Raw genomic sequence first — 18,223 nt, 5'->3', positions numbered from 1 at the left:
TGTAATGCAGTGGTTCCCAAAGTGGGGTCCGGGGACCCCTAGGGGTCCTTGAGAGAGTTCCAGGGGGCCTCCAGCTAAATGATAATTAGGAACCAAATGGACCCTTATGGGTCTATAACTCGATCAGAGAGTGTACAAATGGAACCAAATGGACCCGCCTCAGAGTTAAATTAACATTGATTTTACAATATACATTGGGGTGCCAGAGATAGAAATGCCATTCAATGGGGGGGGGGGGGTCCTTGAAATGGGGGTCCTTGAAATGAAATTCGGTGAAAATCACTGATGCCAGAGCAGTACAAATATTCTCTAATGGGGGTCCAATTAGTGTCAATTTGTTGGTCCTTTACTCCTTGACATGAAAAAGTTTGGGAACCATTGATGCTTTTTTATTATTATTAAGTATTGTTTGCGTAAGATAATAAAAACATTAATTTAAAGCCCTGTTTTGCATCATGACCCATTCATGGTGCTATTTAGTTTGGACTGTAGCTCCCTCTTGTGTGGAAATGAATGCATCACAGTGTGAAACCACAAATAAACACTGCACGTGTACCTAGTATTAAGTAGCATTAATGAACCGACCACAATATTATAACTAATCCTTCATTTGTGAACACATGTATATATTTTATTTTAAAATTTTAAACGAAAAATCATGAACGGGAGTTGAAAAGTTTTACAGGCATTTCTGGAAGATGCACTGGCACTGCACGTGCCAGAGTAATCTAGTATTAAGAGAGTGGCGACACTAGCGTCGACTCCCATTGTGACAATGGAATGCGGAAGTGCTCATTCTATCTCAATGGGATAGTGCCAAAGTTTGGAACTATCGAGATCAAAGCGTGTCGCCACTCTCTTTACTAGATTACTCTGCCACGTACGCACGCGACTTCCGCTCCGGCCCGGTGTGTGTGAGGACCCCGTGAGGACCCCCCATACCAGCAGGAAGATGTCCATGCTCGCAGAACGTGAGTAGTTTTCTGTCGATATTATTTTTTATTAGTTTGTTGTTGTTGTCCTTCTTGTCAAATGTCAGTACGCGGTGTTGGCGTAACAGTTTGTGTTTTCTATCATGTACCAAAACGCTTCTCAACACTAGTGTCTCTCACTTCTTCAGCAGCTAACATTAGCATGTGTTGTAGCTCCCAATGCTACACACATGTGCAGCTGCAGACATGTCATGTTTGACCAGACATTTGATTGATTGATTTATGTATTAACAGTTTGCAGAATTACAGTACATTTCAAGCACAACTCGATACAAAAAAACTGATAACTGTGAGTGGACGACACCATCAAAGCATTACACTTGTTTACATACAAGAGGGTCCACCATTTTCAATTCATCATAACATTTAGAGACGTACAAATATATATACTTATATATAGCCAAAAGATGTTTGACTAGACATGTCATCATGATGATGAACTGTCACTGTTTTTATTTAACAACATAAGAAAGTACTTGCAGCAGACAGACGACTTCTGGCAACTGGCAACAGATGACTTCTGCCATCGTTACTAGGCACTGTCTGCATTTAGGCCCAGGGGTCCTTGAGGGAGTTCCAGGGGGTCCCCAGCTAAATGATAGCTTGGAACCAAATGGACCCTTATGCCTGGGTCTGTAACTCTGAGAGTGTACAAATGGAACCAAACGGGTCCATTTGGTGCCGTTTGTACACTCTCAGAGTTAAATTAACATTGGTTATTAATATAAATTGGGGGTCTCAGAGATAGAAATGCCATTCAATGGGGGGTCCGCACTAGACTAGGAGAAGAAGGTCAAACATCCGCACATCGGTTTAAATGTTGAAACGTTGTGCCATTAAATGAAATAAGCTTTGGGGGTTTAAACCAGTGTTACCTTATTCTACTTGATTCTTGGCTTAGTGGCCCGAGGCCTGGCCCGACTAATTACCATACACGTTGTAACGAAGACTCTCGCTTCCAGTCATGTTGTTGGATCTGAGTAGTTGCTCATTGGATATTTAGTCCCCATATATGGGGATATCCGACTAGGACGTTGGGCTATATGACATATAGACATGTCTAGTATGACAATCCCTATATTTGGCCCGAGCCGACCTAGTGCTAGATATCAGATAGATGTGGTAGAACCATATATGGATAGATCTAACTGGCTTGGTCATCGTGACAAGCATAGTCGGAGAATATATATAACAAGGGTCAGCTTCAGGGAGAAGGCAGAAGTCGAAGCATCCTGGTTTAGGTTCTAACCGGACGGACACCACTGCGGCGGGTCCTAACCTAAGTAATCAGCAATAGAGCTTTGAGCTATTTTACACGTAGACCCGACGCGGCCCTAAAACATCGGGTCGGTACTAGGGTTGGGTTTGGGCAGGATTTGAGAACCCGATCACAGAGTAAAAGTGAAATGTCAGTCAGCAACACTTTCACAATAGATAAATACACAGACAGAACAAATTAATTTTTATTTTTTATTTTTTTTTCATTGAGTGTGAGGCCCAGTCCGGCCCTACTATTAGCATACATTTTAGGCCCGGCCCGAAAACGTCGGGTCAGGCAGAATTTGAGAACTCTTAATTGATTGACAAAATGAAACTCCATCATACTGTCTTAGCACGGAGGAAAAAGAAGTGGTCTGTAGACCCCAGGAACAGTGCCTGGAGTAACGATGAATCCAAATTTGGCCAGAAGCTGATGGAGCGAATGGGATGGTCCAAAGGCAAGGTATGCAAGCATCCTGTGATCAGTGTTGTTTTTGGCAGCAAATTTCTATTTTAGTTTTAGTCATAGTCTCTTGAAACGTTTTCATTTAGTTTTTGTCACATTTTAGTCACCTGGAATGTTTTAGTGTTTAGTCTAGTTTTAGTCGACTAAATATATGATTTGTCAACTAAAGCTACAGTTGATTTAGTCGACTAAAATTTATTTTGGCGGGCCTTGATGCCGTCGTAATGGCTGATTTAACACTTGCTGAAAATAGCCGATCTACAAGGTCACGACGCGTCGCGCTGCAACGCATTGTGAGCTTGTAGATCTGCTATTTTCAGCATACAACCAAGTGTAAAATGACGTATACTGGATCTCTTCCCCACTAGTCCCTTCCTAACATTTTAGTCTAGTTTTTATTTGTTGACAAAATCAACAGTATATTTAGTCATAGTTTTAGTCACCATAGCTTAGTTTTCATTTCGTTTCTATTTTGTTTTTGTCAGTGAAAAAAGGTAGTCGACGAACATTTTTCGTCATAGTTTTAGTCGACAAAAACAACACTGCCTGTGACTGACTGCATTTATGAAGGTTAATCTAATGTAAGTCACATTGACAAGCTCACAGTAGGGGGGATTTCTGGTATCATGATCATCACATCTTGTCTTTTGTTTTATGTCCTGTGAACTTAGGGTCTGGGGAGAAATATGCAAGGCTCCACAGATAACATAAAAGTCAAGGTGAAGAATGACAGCCTTGGTCTCGGAACAAATGTTAACCATGAGGTGAGTGAGTACAAAGAAAAGTTGCATTCCTGATCACAAGTTTTCATACTTCTGTTCCAAGTCATTTCTTATGGTGCGTTTGCATCAAAACGCTACCAAATAAAACCAGTCCTAACAGTCTGAGGAAGCCCAGCCTTTGAACAACAATGAAGACACCATGAAAGAGCAATAGTCTGCAGCTTGTTGGCAGTAGACAACCATATTGTGCTGATATGTGATTTTATGTTTGCATAAACGCTGCAAGTCTTTTATTTTGGCTGCAGTGCTGCAAGAAACCAAGTGGCTGCAGATAGAGGTTTAACCCATTTAGACCTGAGGACAAAAAGTTTTCTAAATCCTGACAGTTTTCTGAAAATCTTATGTTTCTATGCTCAACCTTTTTCATGTCAAGGACCCCCAGAATTATCTATTTGGCCACCGACCCCATCTGAAAATATGTTGTTCCAGGGACCCCCTGCCCCTCTATTCAAAGATTTGCGACACATTTTCATGATTTTTCAAAAATAGCTGATCTACAAGCTCGTAGCGTGGCACTCGGTGCCGCACTATGAGCTTGTAGATCTGCTATTTTTCAATAGCTAAAGTAGAACATAATGCTTAAAGCACCAAAAGGGGTTCCCGCCCAGTATGGTTTAAAGATGTGTTCTCTTTTTCATGTGAAGTTGCTTTTAAAAAAAGAACGACTACTTATTTGTTATTTCAGTCATTATTGACTTATGAACTAGTTAGGTTGTAAAATGGCGCTTTTGGTACTGTGCTCAATTCAATCTCTTGTATTTACAGGACAACTGGATTGCCCACCAAGATGAATTCAACCAGCTTCTGGCTGACCTCAACAACTGCCATGGTCAAAAAGACACCAGTGGTATGTGTGTTCCATATTGTATGAATTTATTTTTTGTCAGGTGAAACCTGACCTAACATCGCTAACAAGCGGCCAATTCGCCAGCTAGTTAGACTGATTGGCTCCTCTGGCCAATGGGACACCAAAGTCAAAAGTCATACGATTTGTCACACACGTTACAGCAGTGAAATTTGTTCTCCGCATTTGACCCATCACTTGGAGCGGTGAGCCGCAGGTGTGTGTGTGTGGGGGGGGGGGGGGGGGGGGAACACAACGGAGACAGCACTTCTTTCACCTGACAAATATCACTGTGATCATTTCTTGTTTTTCAATGATTCATTATATGCGACTAAATTTGTCTGAGGGACTGCCATTTGATATTTTCATGTCATGTGAAAGCAGGGAATCATAGCTTCAAATTGACATATTGGTTGTTCAGTTTGACCAACCAGGAGATATGGCTTATAGAGTAATGTCTTACAGAAAACAGCGAGTTGAGAAAACAGGCTTGAAAGGTTCACTTCTATGGTCTCTAACATTACACCTAGCTACATGTTTAAGCATTTATTTCATATTTACATGTCGATTTCAGCTCTGACACTTATTTCAGACATGCTCTAGTATGTGAAGAGTTAATCATGTGCTATTAACTCATTTTGGATAATAAAAAAAAAGTTTTTCTCTGGTGAAAAGCTGGAGGTTGCACGATGGCAGGCTCTCAGTCAAATCTGGTCACACTGAATTCTTATGTTGAAGGATTGTCATTAATTTGGTAATTCATTCAGACGTTTATAACAATTGAATGGGATTTACAATATCATTTTGTGGACAACGTGCTGTGGTTTATTTATTAATCCTTTGTCCAGTAGAGGGTGCTACAGTACAATAGGTCACAGTCACAGATGAACAGCATCACTTTCTAGTTTGAGTATTCAGGAAAGGAAGGAGTTTAATATAGAAATTATCACATAAAGCCCTGATTTTATTCTTATTCGCGTGCCGAAAATAGATCTGCTATTTTTGGTGCCATTCTGTGTCATAATTGTGTTGACAGTTTCAGTTGTGTAATTCACATTATTTTTCCATTTTGAATTGCTCGTAGAATCCTCCCCGCCAGACGAGCCGGCGCCGCAAGGTTTTAGTTTGGAGGAGAAGTCCAAAACGTCCAAAAAGAGGGTTCACTACATGAAGTTCACTAAAGGTGGGTTTATCTTCTATTGATTATCATACGTAACGTAACTGCCACTCACAACGTAGAAGATTATGTTATACTGTAGCTGTTGAAAAATAGCAGATCTACAAGCTCATGAGCTTGTCGATCTGCTATTTTTGAAAAATTCTGGGGCGTCCCTGGAACAACATATTTTCAGATGGGGGTCCGCAGCCAAATACAGATAATTCTGGGGGTCCTTGATATGAAAAAGGTTGAGCACCACTGACATAGAAACAGGCTTTTCAGAAAACTGAGTACTTAGAAGGCATTTCTTTTTAGAATCGGCCTCAGGTCGAAATGGGTTAAAAGAAATAATAGCCAATGGCTTGCCCTTATCAGTTTTCTTTTCTGGTATTTAACATTTTGGGTGGAAGCATCCTTTTTTTATGAAAACAAAAACACTTGGTTTCAGAGTAGAGCATATTTTGTATTGTTTTGGGGATGATGATGCCACCGGTATCTGTGCCAGACAGGTTGTCCAATCAAAGACATCAACTCTTTCTCAATCTCATCCGTCATCATTTGCCATTTATCTGCCAATCTGTTTTCCATTCTATGTAGATTTAAACCCCGTACAACAAGGGTCTCTTTGATCTACATACAGTCACAACGTAGGAGTGCTGCTGTATTGAAATCGGTTTAGCCTCTCGGATCATAAATAAACTCGTCAAGGAGAACTGCTCGTTGATCCTACGATCAGCGTTTTAATTTATGAGTGATGAATGGGTCCCCTGCTGGTTCTCATATAGCCCCCCCCCCCCCCACACACACACACACAGTCAAATCCTCAATGTTATCTTATCATTTTTTTTTACTCCTGAGAGCATGCAAGTGTAACCTTTTGGTTACACTTGCATGCTTCTCAGAGTTCCATTACCACTGAGGATTTTTCCTGTGTACCGTACATACCCCACACATGCGCACACACACACACACACACACACACACACACACACACACACACACACACACACACACACACACACACACACACACACACACACACACAGAACCTCCTTCAGCCTAGCGCCCTTGGCCCAGGACCACAGATACGGATCACAGCAGCACTTCATCAGCCCCGTGCTGGGTCAGTTGGTCCGGTCAGTGTTGGAGGAGGAGAGCAGGTTATTAATCCATTTTGGGCGGGAACCCCTTTTGGTGTTTTAAAGCATTATGTTATACTTTAGCTATTGTAAATTAGCAGATCTACAAGTTCGAGCTTGTAGGTCTGCTATTTTTGAAAAATCGTGAAAATGGGGTGCAAATCTTTGAATATATGTTCTTTCAGATGGAATGTTTTAAGCTCAAATCTGGTTCTGGGGGGTTCCTGGAACAACATATTTTCAGATGGGGGTCGGCGGCCAATTACATATATTTGTGGGGGTCCTTGACATGAAAATGTTTGAGAAAGACTGACCTAGAAACATACAGGGTACGTAGGGTTTTTCAGAAAACTTGTCAGGATTTAGAAGACATTTGTAGAATCTGGTCTCGGGTCAAAATGGGTTAATAACTCATCTTCATGTACTTTCATTACTCCTTTTGCACGTCAGGAAGTCGAGGTCTGCACGTCAGGGCGAGTACAGTGATAGGCCCCAAGGAGGAACCAGTGTTCAGGGTCACCGGAGACCAAAATCTATGACATGTACGTCCATAATTCGCTGTTGAGTTGTGATTAGAAGATTGTTTGGCACAGTCACTGTAGTTATTTTGCCGTTCAGTTTGCAGCACCATGTATTAATCCAATCAGGGCGGGAACCCATTTTGGTGCATTATGTTATACTTTAGCTGTTGAAAAATAGCAGATCTACAAGCTCATAGCACTGCACCGAGTGCCGCGCTACGAGCTTGTAAATCGTAGATTTTCTTTTGGAAAAATCGTGAAAATGTGGGTGCAAATCTTTGAATATATTTTCTTTCAGAGCGAACGTTTATAACTCGAATCTTTGCTTCTGGTGGGTTCCCTGGAACAACATATTTTCAAATGGGGGGTCAGTGGCCAATTACATATAATTCCTGGGGGTCCTTGACATCAAAATGTTTGAGAACGACCTTTGAGAACGATGGGTTTTTCAGAAAACTCAGGATTTAGAAGACATTTGTAGAATCGTCCTCGGGTCTAAATAGGTTAATGGGAACGCAGTGCAGTGATTGTAGCAGTAAATTAGCCCCTAGTAAATTGAACCCAAATGACCCGAAGAAACCCAAGTGATGTTTGAACTAGGGATGTCCCGATAAACTTTTTTCGCATCCGATCCCGATACCTCAATATCTGTGTTAGCCGATACCGATACCAGTGTCGTGATCTCATGTTGTGTTTATAGCTATATCTCGTGTTGTGTTTATAGCAGACTCCTCACTCAAATGTGCACTTGCAGTTTGGGCAACTCCAAAGCAAACTCCACATGCCCCAACATTTTATTTACCTGCCATAGTGTCAACCCCTTACCCCTGTGTCGGATCTGTGCTTAGACTGGCATATTCACCGATACCGATATGACCCGATATGACAAATAAGGGCCGATCCGATACTTTTCCCGATACCGATACAGTATCGGGACATCTCTAGTTTGAACACGTCATTAGGTCAGTTTGCCTTTCGGAATGCATGAAAATATCTTCATAACTTTTACCTCACCTGGAAGAGCCTTGTCTTTACGTCATTCAATAGCAAACTTCCTGTTTCCTGTTTGGTGGCATCTGGCATGTCCATTTACTGGCCTCCCCCAAAAAACAACACCTCCCATCCAGCACTTGCGTGACCCATTAGATGACCCTGGCAGATAAGACCAGGCCTCAATCTCTCCCCCAGACCCCTTCGCCCTGGATTTTCTTCTTTTTTTTGTTGTTGGTGATCTTAATTTAGCTGCTGTGTCCAGCCTTGCCTTGGAGAGATAGCAGGAGGGAGAGAGGGAAAACAACTGGATGCACTTTTTTTTTTACAAGAGTCTTAATTTAGCTGTTAGTCCAGAAGAAGGCCTTGCCTTGGAGAGAGAGAAAACAACTGGATAGAGAGATAAGCAGGAGGGAGAGAGGGAAAACAACTGGATGGGGAGATAGCAGGAGGCAGAGAGGGAAAACAACTGGATGCACCTTTTTTACAAGAGTCTTAAGAAGGCCTTGCCTTGGAGAGAGAGAGGAGAGAGGGAAAACAACTGGATGCACTTTTTTTATTTTTTATTTAGCTGTTAGTCCAGAAGAAGGCCTTGCCTTGGAGAGAGAGAGGGAGAGAAAACAACTGGATAGATAGATAAGCAGGAGGGAGAGAGGGAAAACAACTGGATGGAGAGATAGCAGGAGAGAGAAAACAACTGGATGCACCTTTTTACAAGAGTCTCTTAAGACATCATGGAGGATGAACATCCTTGTCCTTCCACTTCCAGGCCTCCCCCCTCCCTCCCTCCCTCCCTCCACCCCTCCCTCCCTCCACCGCAACCTCCAAAACAACCCCATTGACCCCACAAGACCTGGAGTCAGTTTAAAAGTCTAAGTCTAACATGCCAAATACATATATTTCTGGGGGTCCTTGACATGAAAATGTTTGAGAACAACTGACATAGAAACTTAGGTTTTTCAGAAAACTGTTAGGATTTAGAAGACTTTTTTTTTTAGAATCGTCCTCAGGTCAAAATGGGTTAAACCATTCCACTGTGACCCGTGTGGGAAAGCTAGTAATCCAGGTGACCTAAGATGTTGTGAGTTCACACCTTATGAAAGAGAAACCATATTAGTGTAAACGGCACGACAATTTGGATTTGGATTGATGCCAACAGTTTAATTTCATTGTACACTTGTGTCCAATGATAAAATCCATCCATCCATCCAGAATCATAATCATAAACGGTGCTCAAATCTAAGAGCTTTACGTTTTATTTTATTTGTTTACAAGTGAATGCTTTCTATAATAATTTCAGTGGGTGTGTGACATATTCACTACATCCATTGTAGACAAATTGTGTCCATATTGGGTATTCTTTTATTTTCGCTTACAGTTAGTAAACCATAGCACCACCACCAGCAGTTTTTGGGTTGATCGGTTAAGCCATAAATCAAACGCACTAGTAGACTCTGCCGTTGCCCCTCAGTTGTAGTCAAGCAATTAACTACTAGGAACTTTAGCTTTCTTGTTTTTCCGCAAACGCAACAAACGTTAGTATTTGAAACTTGAGAGTTCAGCGCTCGGTTTACAGTGGAAGGCTTTAGCTGCTGGAAGACCATAAAGACTTTAAATGTCACCTCCCGTTGACCTTACACACCCTCGGTCCAGCTTGTGGTCTGGATTGCCTCGCGCAACCTAAGAGGTTACTTGGCAACCCGAGGCCCTGCCACGCCTCTTTGCATGCATCCAATCCAACCTCTGTGTGACTGTTGCCAGGATAATGCCGTTTAGTGGATTTAGCGTCGCTAAGCCGTTTACATGAGGTTGGAAAAAGTTGAATGTCAAGTTCTACTTATGGAACTATGTTATGTGTGCTTAGATGGCGTGTAGGCATAGAGTCGTTGCAAAGATTTACAAGATGTTTAAAAGGACTTGGAATGTTATGAACAACCCCCATTAATCACTTAAGCCCTATTCATGCATTGCATCGCAAGCTTGTAGATCTGCTATTTTTGTCTCCACAAAGCCGAAGGCATGGGGAGAGACTGTTTTGCAACCTGTCCGTCTGTCCGTTCGTGTGTCCCGTCTGTGGACACAGCTAATCTCTGGCACTGTTGGCTTGATCGCAGCCAAACTGCACACACACTCCCTGGATGACACAGCAGAACCTCTGCCCCAAATCTTTCAAATGGGCAGTGATGTAAATAGGTTTTCAATGTAATGAGTCCCAGGGACATTTTCTGAGTCCCATTTCCACAACGTTAGGAGTCATATTATGCCATTTTTACAAATTGCAGCATTTAACTCCCATTTAATTGTATATGGTTATAATGTGGTTGTATTAAGAAGAAATGATTATTATAACTAAAGCAAAATATAGCAATATGTGTATTCTTTTTACTGTACATGCTGAGTACAATAGTGCATCCCGTGGATGCAGAGGTTGGTTTATTGCATCCCTTAGCTATAAACTGCGTTTTGGGATGCAAAATGCACCCTATTTGAATCTTTCAAATGTTCCACCGTAGTGCCACCAGGAGGCACATGGTGACAGTACACAACTACACATACAGATTTTGTCCCAATTTCACGCAAATCGGTGCACAAACTGCACATAATCTCTATAGTCATGTGATCAAGACGGGTTTTGTTTGATTTCTCATATTCCATCCTGATTGGCTAAGTTTGCGGGACTGGCCCGTTTTGAACAAAATGGCGTAAATCATTGAACGCGGCGTCCAATTGTGGTGAAACTGTGCACTCATATTCACACCTAGACTGAGGAAGAAAACCAGCCTCATGGTGGCGCTATAACAGGCCGAGTCGCGTCTTTACCTAATAACTGCACCGATCTGTAAATCATTGTATGCACCCTCCCTAGAGGCCAAGGAGAGACGTCTGGCCTGCATTTTTCCAAATCTGCCTTTTAGAGCGCCACCAGGAGACCAACTTAAGCAAAACACATTTTCTTGTTCTTTGTGATCCTGTCATAATAAATCGTCTAAAGCAGGGGTTCTCAACCCGTGGGTCGCGACTTATTTTGGGGGGTATTTATTTATGATGTATTTTCACTATTATTATGGTTATTGTAGCGGCCAATTTGTATTGGGGGTGGGGAGGAGGGCGGGGCGGGGGTCACGAGACACGGCCAAAGCATTTCTGAGGGTCCCCAGCCCAAAACGTTGAGAAGCCCTGCTCTAAAGCACACGACAAGCTACTGTTAAGTCTTTAAAACGTTGAGAAGCCCTGCTCTAAAGCACACGACAAGCTACTGTTAAGACGTTGAGAAGCCCTGCTCTAAAGCACACGACAAGCTACTGTTAAGTCTTTGTCTAATATATATTGATTATTAACGTCTACTTCTACGATCACTCAATACCAAACAATGCACGCCCACAACAAAAGGTCCTGACCTGGTGGAGACCTGTGCTCCGAGGAGCACTTACTCTAGTTTTATATATATATTTTTAAACGCTTTTGAAAATATTTTCAAGGACACCAGGGTAAAAGTGGTCAAGAAATCTGTAACATGGGCTCAATTTCTGTGTATCTACTTTATCCCATTTTGAACGGGAACCTCTTTTGGTGTTTCAAGCATCATGTTGTGCTTTAGCTATTGAAAAATAGGAGATCTACAAGCTCATAGCGCGCCACCTTGTAGGTCTGCTATTTTTGAAAAATCATGAAAATGTGCCTCAAATCATTTCATCAGAGTGAAAGTTTTTACCTCAAATCTTTGCTTCTGGGGGGTTCCTGGAACAACATATTTCCAGATGGGGGTCGGCGGCCAAATACATATAATTCTAGGGGTCGTTTACATGAAATATTGAGCACCACTGATACAGAAACGTGAGGTATTTCAGAAAACCGTTAGGATTTAGAAGCCATTTTTTGAATCGGCCTCAGGTCTAAATGGGGTTATACTATACTATACTATACTATACTATACTATACTATACTATACTATACTATACTATAGTATAGTATAGTATAGTATAGTATAGTATAGTATAGTATAGTACTAGAATTAAAAACAGTCCTGTAGTGGCCAAACAATATTCCCAGCCAGTGTAAGGCTCTGGGCCTCTGGCTGCTGAAAAGCACGCCTGCTCACTCTCTCCCCCCCTCTGCTTTTTTATTGATATCCTGTTCCTGTTCATGCTAGCTCCTCCGCCGCCAACGCTGAGGATTGATGGCTTTCGTTTGTGGGGAAAGGCACCAGCATCTCCGATGTTCAGGCCTGTGCCCACAGCGTAAACCAGTAACCCACTTTTAATTGTCCCCCCATCTATCACTTGTCATGGCAGCAAGTGTGGTGGCCTGTGCGAAAGTTAACACATTCTGTACGGGAACCTGTTTTGGTGTTTTAACTAAGCATTATGTTATGCTTTAGCTATTGAAAAATAGCAGATCTACAAGCTCATAGCGCGCCACCGAGTGGCGCGCTACGAGCTTGTAGGTCTGCTATTTTTTAAAGATTGTGAAAATGTGGCACAAATCTTTGAATATATATATTCTTTCAGAAGACTATTTATTTCAGGCCTAAATTGGTTAACTAGTACCGCTCTCCATCCATATATCTGCCTTCACCCTCATGGCCCTTTTTATTTTTTCTCTCAAACCTCATTTCTGCACGTTAGCCACTAGATCATGGTTCATCTGCATTTTATGGCAAAGCAGACCTACAGATCAATTTCTATGCAAAGTACAGTGCCGCATAGGTCACAGGTGCTAACAGAATTACATTCCGTTCCATTTTTACCACTAAAGTCGTATTTTATACTTTGTTTTACAATGGCGTCGCATGATGAAATATTGCTGATTTACAAACTCACAATGTCTCAAAATCTTTCTTTTTTTTGTGTGTTCGATTTTTGAGAATATTTTGCCATGGCCAAAATACGGAGGGTCAGGTTGAAAGTGTTTAATATAAATTTGAAAACGGTTTTCCACTCTGCTTTTCAAGTTGTCCATAAATGTGTCAGTTGTCAGATTAGTGGGTATGTCCGTTGGAGCCAGTGCAATTTGTTAAAATCTGGTTTGGCTAGTTGTCCGAAGTGTCACTTGTTGTCATCTCAACAGTGACCTTGGAAACCATCAGGTATTCCATAACACTTCCTCCCACTGCACATTAGCAGTGCCTCTACCCCCCCCCCCCCCCCCCCATCCTGCCCGATGGCATTCAGCCACCCTTGGAACCATTAAAAGAAAGACAAAAAAGCCTATGCCCCCTTTTTATCTCAACATTGTTGTTTGCACTTTCACCTGAAAGCCTCGGCTTGAGAATTTTGACAGGTACTTCCTCAGTCAAACAGCAGAAAAGGTCACGTTGGGCTTTAATTTTACCTTCGACCCGAGATCAATAGGCGAAATACACCACACAAGTTGACACAACCCCCCCCTTGTTTATTTTAGTCTTAAAACATAACGCCACAACTTAGGCCCTTTTAGACTTGCATTTTGCAGTGGCTTTGAAAGAGAGGAGGGGAGAAAAGGGTTTTTAACCCATTCTGAACGGGAACCCCTTTTGGTGTTTTTTAAGCATTATGTTATGCTTTAGCTATTGAAAAATAGCAGATCTACAAGCTGGTACGAGCTTGTCGGTCTGTTATTTTTGAAGAATCGTGAAAATGTGTCGCAAATCTTTGAATGCATATTCTTTCAGAGCAAACATTTTTAACTCAAGTCTTTGCTTCTGAGGGGTTCCTGGAACAACATATTTTCAGATGGAGGTCGGCGACCAATTTCATATAATTTTGGGGGTCCTTGACATGAAATTGTTTGAGAACCACTGACATAAATATAGGTTTTTTTTTTAGAAAAATGTCAGGATTTAGAAGACATTATTTTGTAGAATCGTCCTCCGGTCTAAATGGTTTAACCCATTTTGGGCGAGAACCCCTTTTAGTGTTTTAAACATTATGTTATAATTTAGCTATTGAAAAAATATCAGATCTACAAGCTCATAGCGTGCCACTCGGTGGCGCGCTATGAGCTTGTAGATCTGATATTTTTGAAAAATCGTGAAAATATTTATTTCAGGAAACTGTCAGGATTTAGAAGATGTTTTTTCGACGGCAGGCCTAAACGGGTTAAAGCAATAAATAACCAAATGTTATCAGGGCCCTGCTGGAGGAAGAGGATGCAGCTGTACGAACAGGACTCGGGGCCTGAGACGGCCCACTGTGTGCTCCAGGAGTCTTTGAGGCCTAGAGTTTGAATCCGCCGAGTCCGGAGGAGGTGTGGCACGCCAGACCCCGTCGTGGCCGGTTTATTTTTCTTTGCCGTTTTATCCCAAGAAGTAAACCACACACAAAACGTGCCCTTTCTTTGTTCCAACAACATCTCCTGCAACTTGTTTGGCTGGCGTTTGAAACCACCAGTCAGGTGTTATCCAGGTTTTAGCATGTTGTTGATTTTGAACTTGATTTTCTGATTATCCTGTAGGCATTCGTTCGCCATTTTAGTATGTTTTTTAAAAAAAACCGTTCTCTTAACTGTTGTACTGCTCCTGGCGGAACGTTCCGTCATAAGGAATCCAACCAGCAACTGCTTCTGATAAGCTTTATTATTGATATCGGACCGGATCGCTGATTTCTTTTTTTATTTATTATTTTGGCTTGGCCTTTCCTTCTTTAGCGATCCTAGACCGGATTGCGCAACTGCGCTGCCGTCCACCTCCCATTATACAGGATGACTAAAAAGCAGAATCATTCGAAATCTACGGAGCTCTCCATGGTTTGGATGAAATGTGCGATGTTCGGAGGTCTTTGCTGATTATCCGGTGGTTTGATGGAAACATTGGCGCTTTCTAGAGCAAGGATGGCTTCATGTTAGCTCGCTACCGCTAGCATTGACTCTATTTATTTAGCATTAAAGATGGACGCTCCAGACAGGATGTCAGTCCAGCTTGTGCTACATTGAAACCTGCTCGGCAGTCTGCGGTTGGCTCTGCGTCCAGCAGGAGGCAGTATATGGGTTATATTTTTGGTTGTGTCATGTTAGTCGCAGCTTTCCGGTTGCTTTTGGTTATGATTAAGCAAACAATATTTTTTTATGTACCAACCTGTTGATTTGTTTTATAACAAATCAGTATATGAATCAGTATAATAATAAATGCTTTTTGTTGTCTTTAAAAACGTTATATTTCACTTTCAGGAAAGGACCTTTCCAGTCGAAGTGAAACTGACTTGAACTGTATCTTTGGAAAGAGGTCAAAGTCTGGTACAGACCAACCGAAGGTAAGAGCCGCTCATCAGCCGCTTAAGACGGATCATTTCTTACTCAGAAAATGTAAATAATGTGAGAGGAACAGTGTTGCCTAGCAACGTCCGTTGCCAAAAAATGGATTTTAGCGGTCCACTTTTATATTGATAAAGACCTTAAGACGTCCCCACACGTCTTTAGCACCCGCGGTTTTATTTGAGAAGACGTGTGTGGGCGTCCGTCCTAGGCATCAGAAGTGTTAATCTACCAAGTATTCCTTTAACGTACAACATACAAAAACAAACTAAAGGACATTGCGGAAAAATCATTAAAGAAAGCTCTTTTATATGACAAACTATGTGCAGGAACCTAAATTATTGAACTTGACCTCAGCATTTAACCCATTTTGGGCGGGAACCCCTTTTGGTGTTAGCATTATGTTATGCTTCAGCTATTGAAAAATAGCAGATCTACAAGCTCATAGCGCGCCACCGAGTGGCGCGCTACGAGCTTGTAGGTCTGCTATTTTTGAAAAATCGAAGGAACGACTGACATAGAAACATAGCTTTTTCAGAAAACTGTCAGGATGTAGAAGACATTTTTAGAATCTGATCTCAGGTCAAAATGGGTTAACAATCAGTCAGTGTACTGACAGCATGATTATCTCATCAATTCTTCAGATCCACATAATCTGTTCATGCCAGCCATGGCATGCATAGTTGAGTTGAAGGAGTACTTCACATTCCTGTTTGATGTCATTTCCTCACATAATTGAATGTTCATCCATGTGGAAATATATGCTTCCCATGTGTTTTGATTCAGCAAAAAGAGGCAGCAGGTACATGGATGATGCACTGAATTAGCTTTAACCCATTGAAAAATAGCAGATCTACAAGCTCATAGCACGGCACCGAGTGCCGCGCTACGAGCTTGTAGGTCTGCTTGAAATCCTGAACATGTGGTGCAAGTCTTTGAATATATATTCTTTCAGAGCAAACATTTTTAACTCAAAACCTTGCTTCTGGGGAGTCCCTGAAACAACATATTTTGAGATGGGGGGTCGGCAGCCAATTTCATAAAATTTCTTGGGTCCTTGATATGAAATAATTTGAGAACCACTAATATAGAAACATAGGTTTTTCAGAAAACTGTCATTTGTAGAATTGTTCCCAGGTCTAAATGGGTTAACTAGAAAGTGCCAGTCCCTGATTTTATGTCTCAATGTCAGCTGAGCACTGCAGGGGGTGAGGAGGAGTGGAGTGGCACTCCTCCAGACCCGTCAAAGTGGCTCTGTGCTCGTGTGCATCTCTGTGTGTCAGGGACGTGCAGAGAGTGTCAGAGAGGCAGGGGCTGAAATCCCGTAAGAGGGCACTTTTGGACACAAAATAGCTGATCTACAAGCTCTCAACGCGTCGCAGCGCGACGCGTTGAGAGCTTGTAGATCAGCTATTTTCGGGGCGCAGCAACCCAGCACTCTTTTAGCTAGTGGAGATGTGGGGTGTGTATACGACATGGATTTCTAAACAAATTTGTTCCAACGCAAAATGCTGTGTTCAAGTTCAGGAGACCTCGGAGAAGGGAAAACAATGCTGCCTTCTGGCATGGAAAGGAGTGGCATTTGTATTTATTTTTATCATAGTGTGAAAAGGGCAGTTTTAATTTTCTATAATTTTTATCCCACGATTTTGTAACATTTTCCACCCCTGTGTCAATTATCTAATGTGATCCTGGGCTCTCTACACACCCTCCGCCAACCTAGTCCCCATATATGGGGGACATGGGGAGAGCAACGGACTTGAACTCATGCTTCCTTCATGCATGAGTGTCAGGGCAGTTGTTTTACAGACGGGTAAAAGGGCAGTAGTTGTTTTACAGACGGGTGAAAGGGCAGTAGTTGTTTTACAGACGGGTAAAAGGGCAGTAGTTGTTTTACAGACGGGTGAAAGGGCAGTAGTTGTTTTACAGACGGGTAAAAGGGCAGTAGTTGTTTTACAGACGGGTAAAAGGGCAGTAGTTGTTTTACAGACGGGTAAAAGGGCAGTAGTTGTTTTACAGACGGGTAAAAGGGCAGTAGTTGTTTTACAGACGGGTAAAAGGGCAGTAGTTGTTTTACAGACGGGTAAAAGGGCAGTAGTTGTTTTACAGATGGGTAAAAGGGCAGTAGTTGTTTTACAGACGGGTAAAAGGGCAGTAGTTGTTTTACAGATGGGTGAAAGGGCACTAGTTGTTTTACAGACGGGTAAAAGGGCAGTAGTTGTTTTACAGATGGGTGAAAGGGCAGTAGTTGTTTTACAGACGGGTAAAAGGGCAGTAGTTGCTGAAGCCCCCTTTGATGTCTATGTGTGCCCGTGCCTGGAGTGTGTGTAATGAAGGGTGACCGCCTGCTGCTGCTGATGCCATCGTCAGTGGCTCCAGCAGCATGTGATCCTTTGGCCTCTGCAGGGCCCTGTATGCCCTCCAGCCCAGGATTAGCCCTGTCATAGCATGCATCCTGAACAGCGCCAGCAGGCCAACCGTTCGTGGCGAACGCACCTAAATCCAGTTAAAGGATTTGACACTAGTCTTTGCCTTCTACTCTCTACTCCCTCCTCTCCTGCACACTTCAGCCCTTCTCCACTTGATGCAGTCACATCACATCAAGTAGTTAAATGTGCCAGTGGGCACCGTACCGTTACAGGCAACTTACGAATTTCGGTGAGGTTTGCAGAAATGTGAAGTGATGATGACGCCACCGAGGAATATAAAATGTCCTCTTAGCTTTGATGGTTTGGTTGGTTACTTTCCAATGTTTGTTTTTTTTACCTATAGGGGTACTTGCACTCAAGCAATAATTCATTTCAGACATGATGTGAGACAATTATTATCTCAGTTCACAAAAC

The 18,223-nt window shown here is 42.2% G+C and overlaps 1 protein-coding gene across 1 annotated transcript in view; it reads left to right on the top strand.

Moving 5' to 3' along the window:
- Window positions 1-838: 838 nt before the first annotated feature.
- The window catches only part of pinx1 (PIN2 (TERF1) interacting telomerase inhibitor 1), a 42,220-nt gene continuing 24,835 nt past the window's right edge, over window positions 839-18,223 (top strand). The window contains 6 exon segments of the mRNA XM_079525875.1: window positions 839-971; window positions 2,606-2,715; window positions 3,390-3,482; window positions 4,266-4,347; window positions 5,429-5,527; window positions 15,297-15,379. Coding sequence (XP_079382001.1) covers window positions 953-971; window positions 2,606-2,715; window positions 3,390-3,482; window positions 4,266-4,347; window positions 5,429-5,527; window positions 15,297-15,379 — 486 coding nt within the window. The 5' untranslated portion in view covers window positions 839-952.

The sequence above is a fragment of the Electrona antarctica genome, assembly GCF_951216825.1.
Source record: "Electrona antarctica genome assembly, chromosome: 17".
Taxonomy (NCBI): Eukaryota; Metazoa; Chordata; class Actinopteri; order Myctophiformes; family Myctophidae; genus Electrona; species Electrona antarctica.
This window is presented reverse-complemented; position numbering and strand designations above follow the sequence as displayed.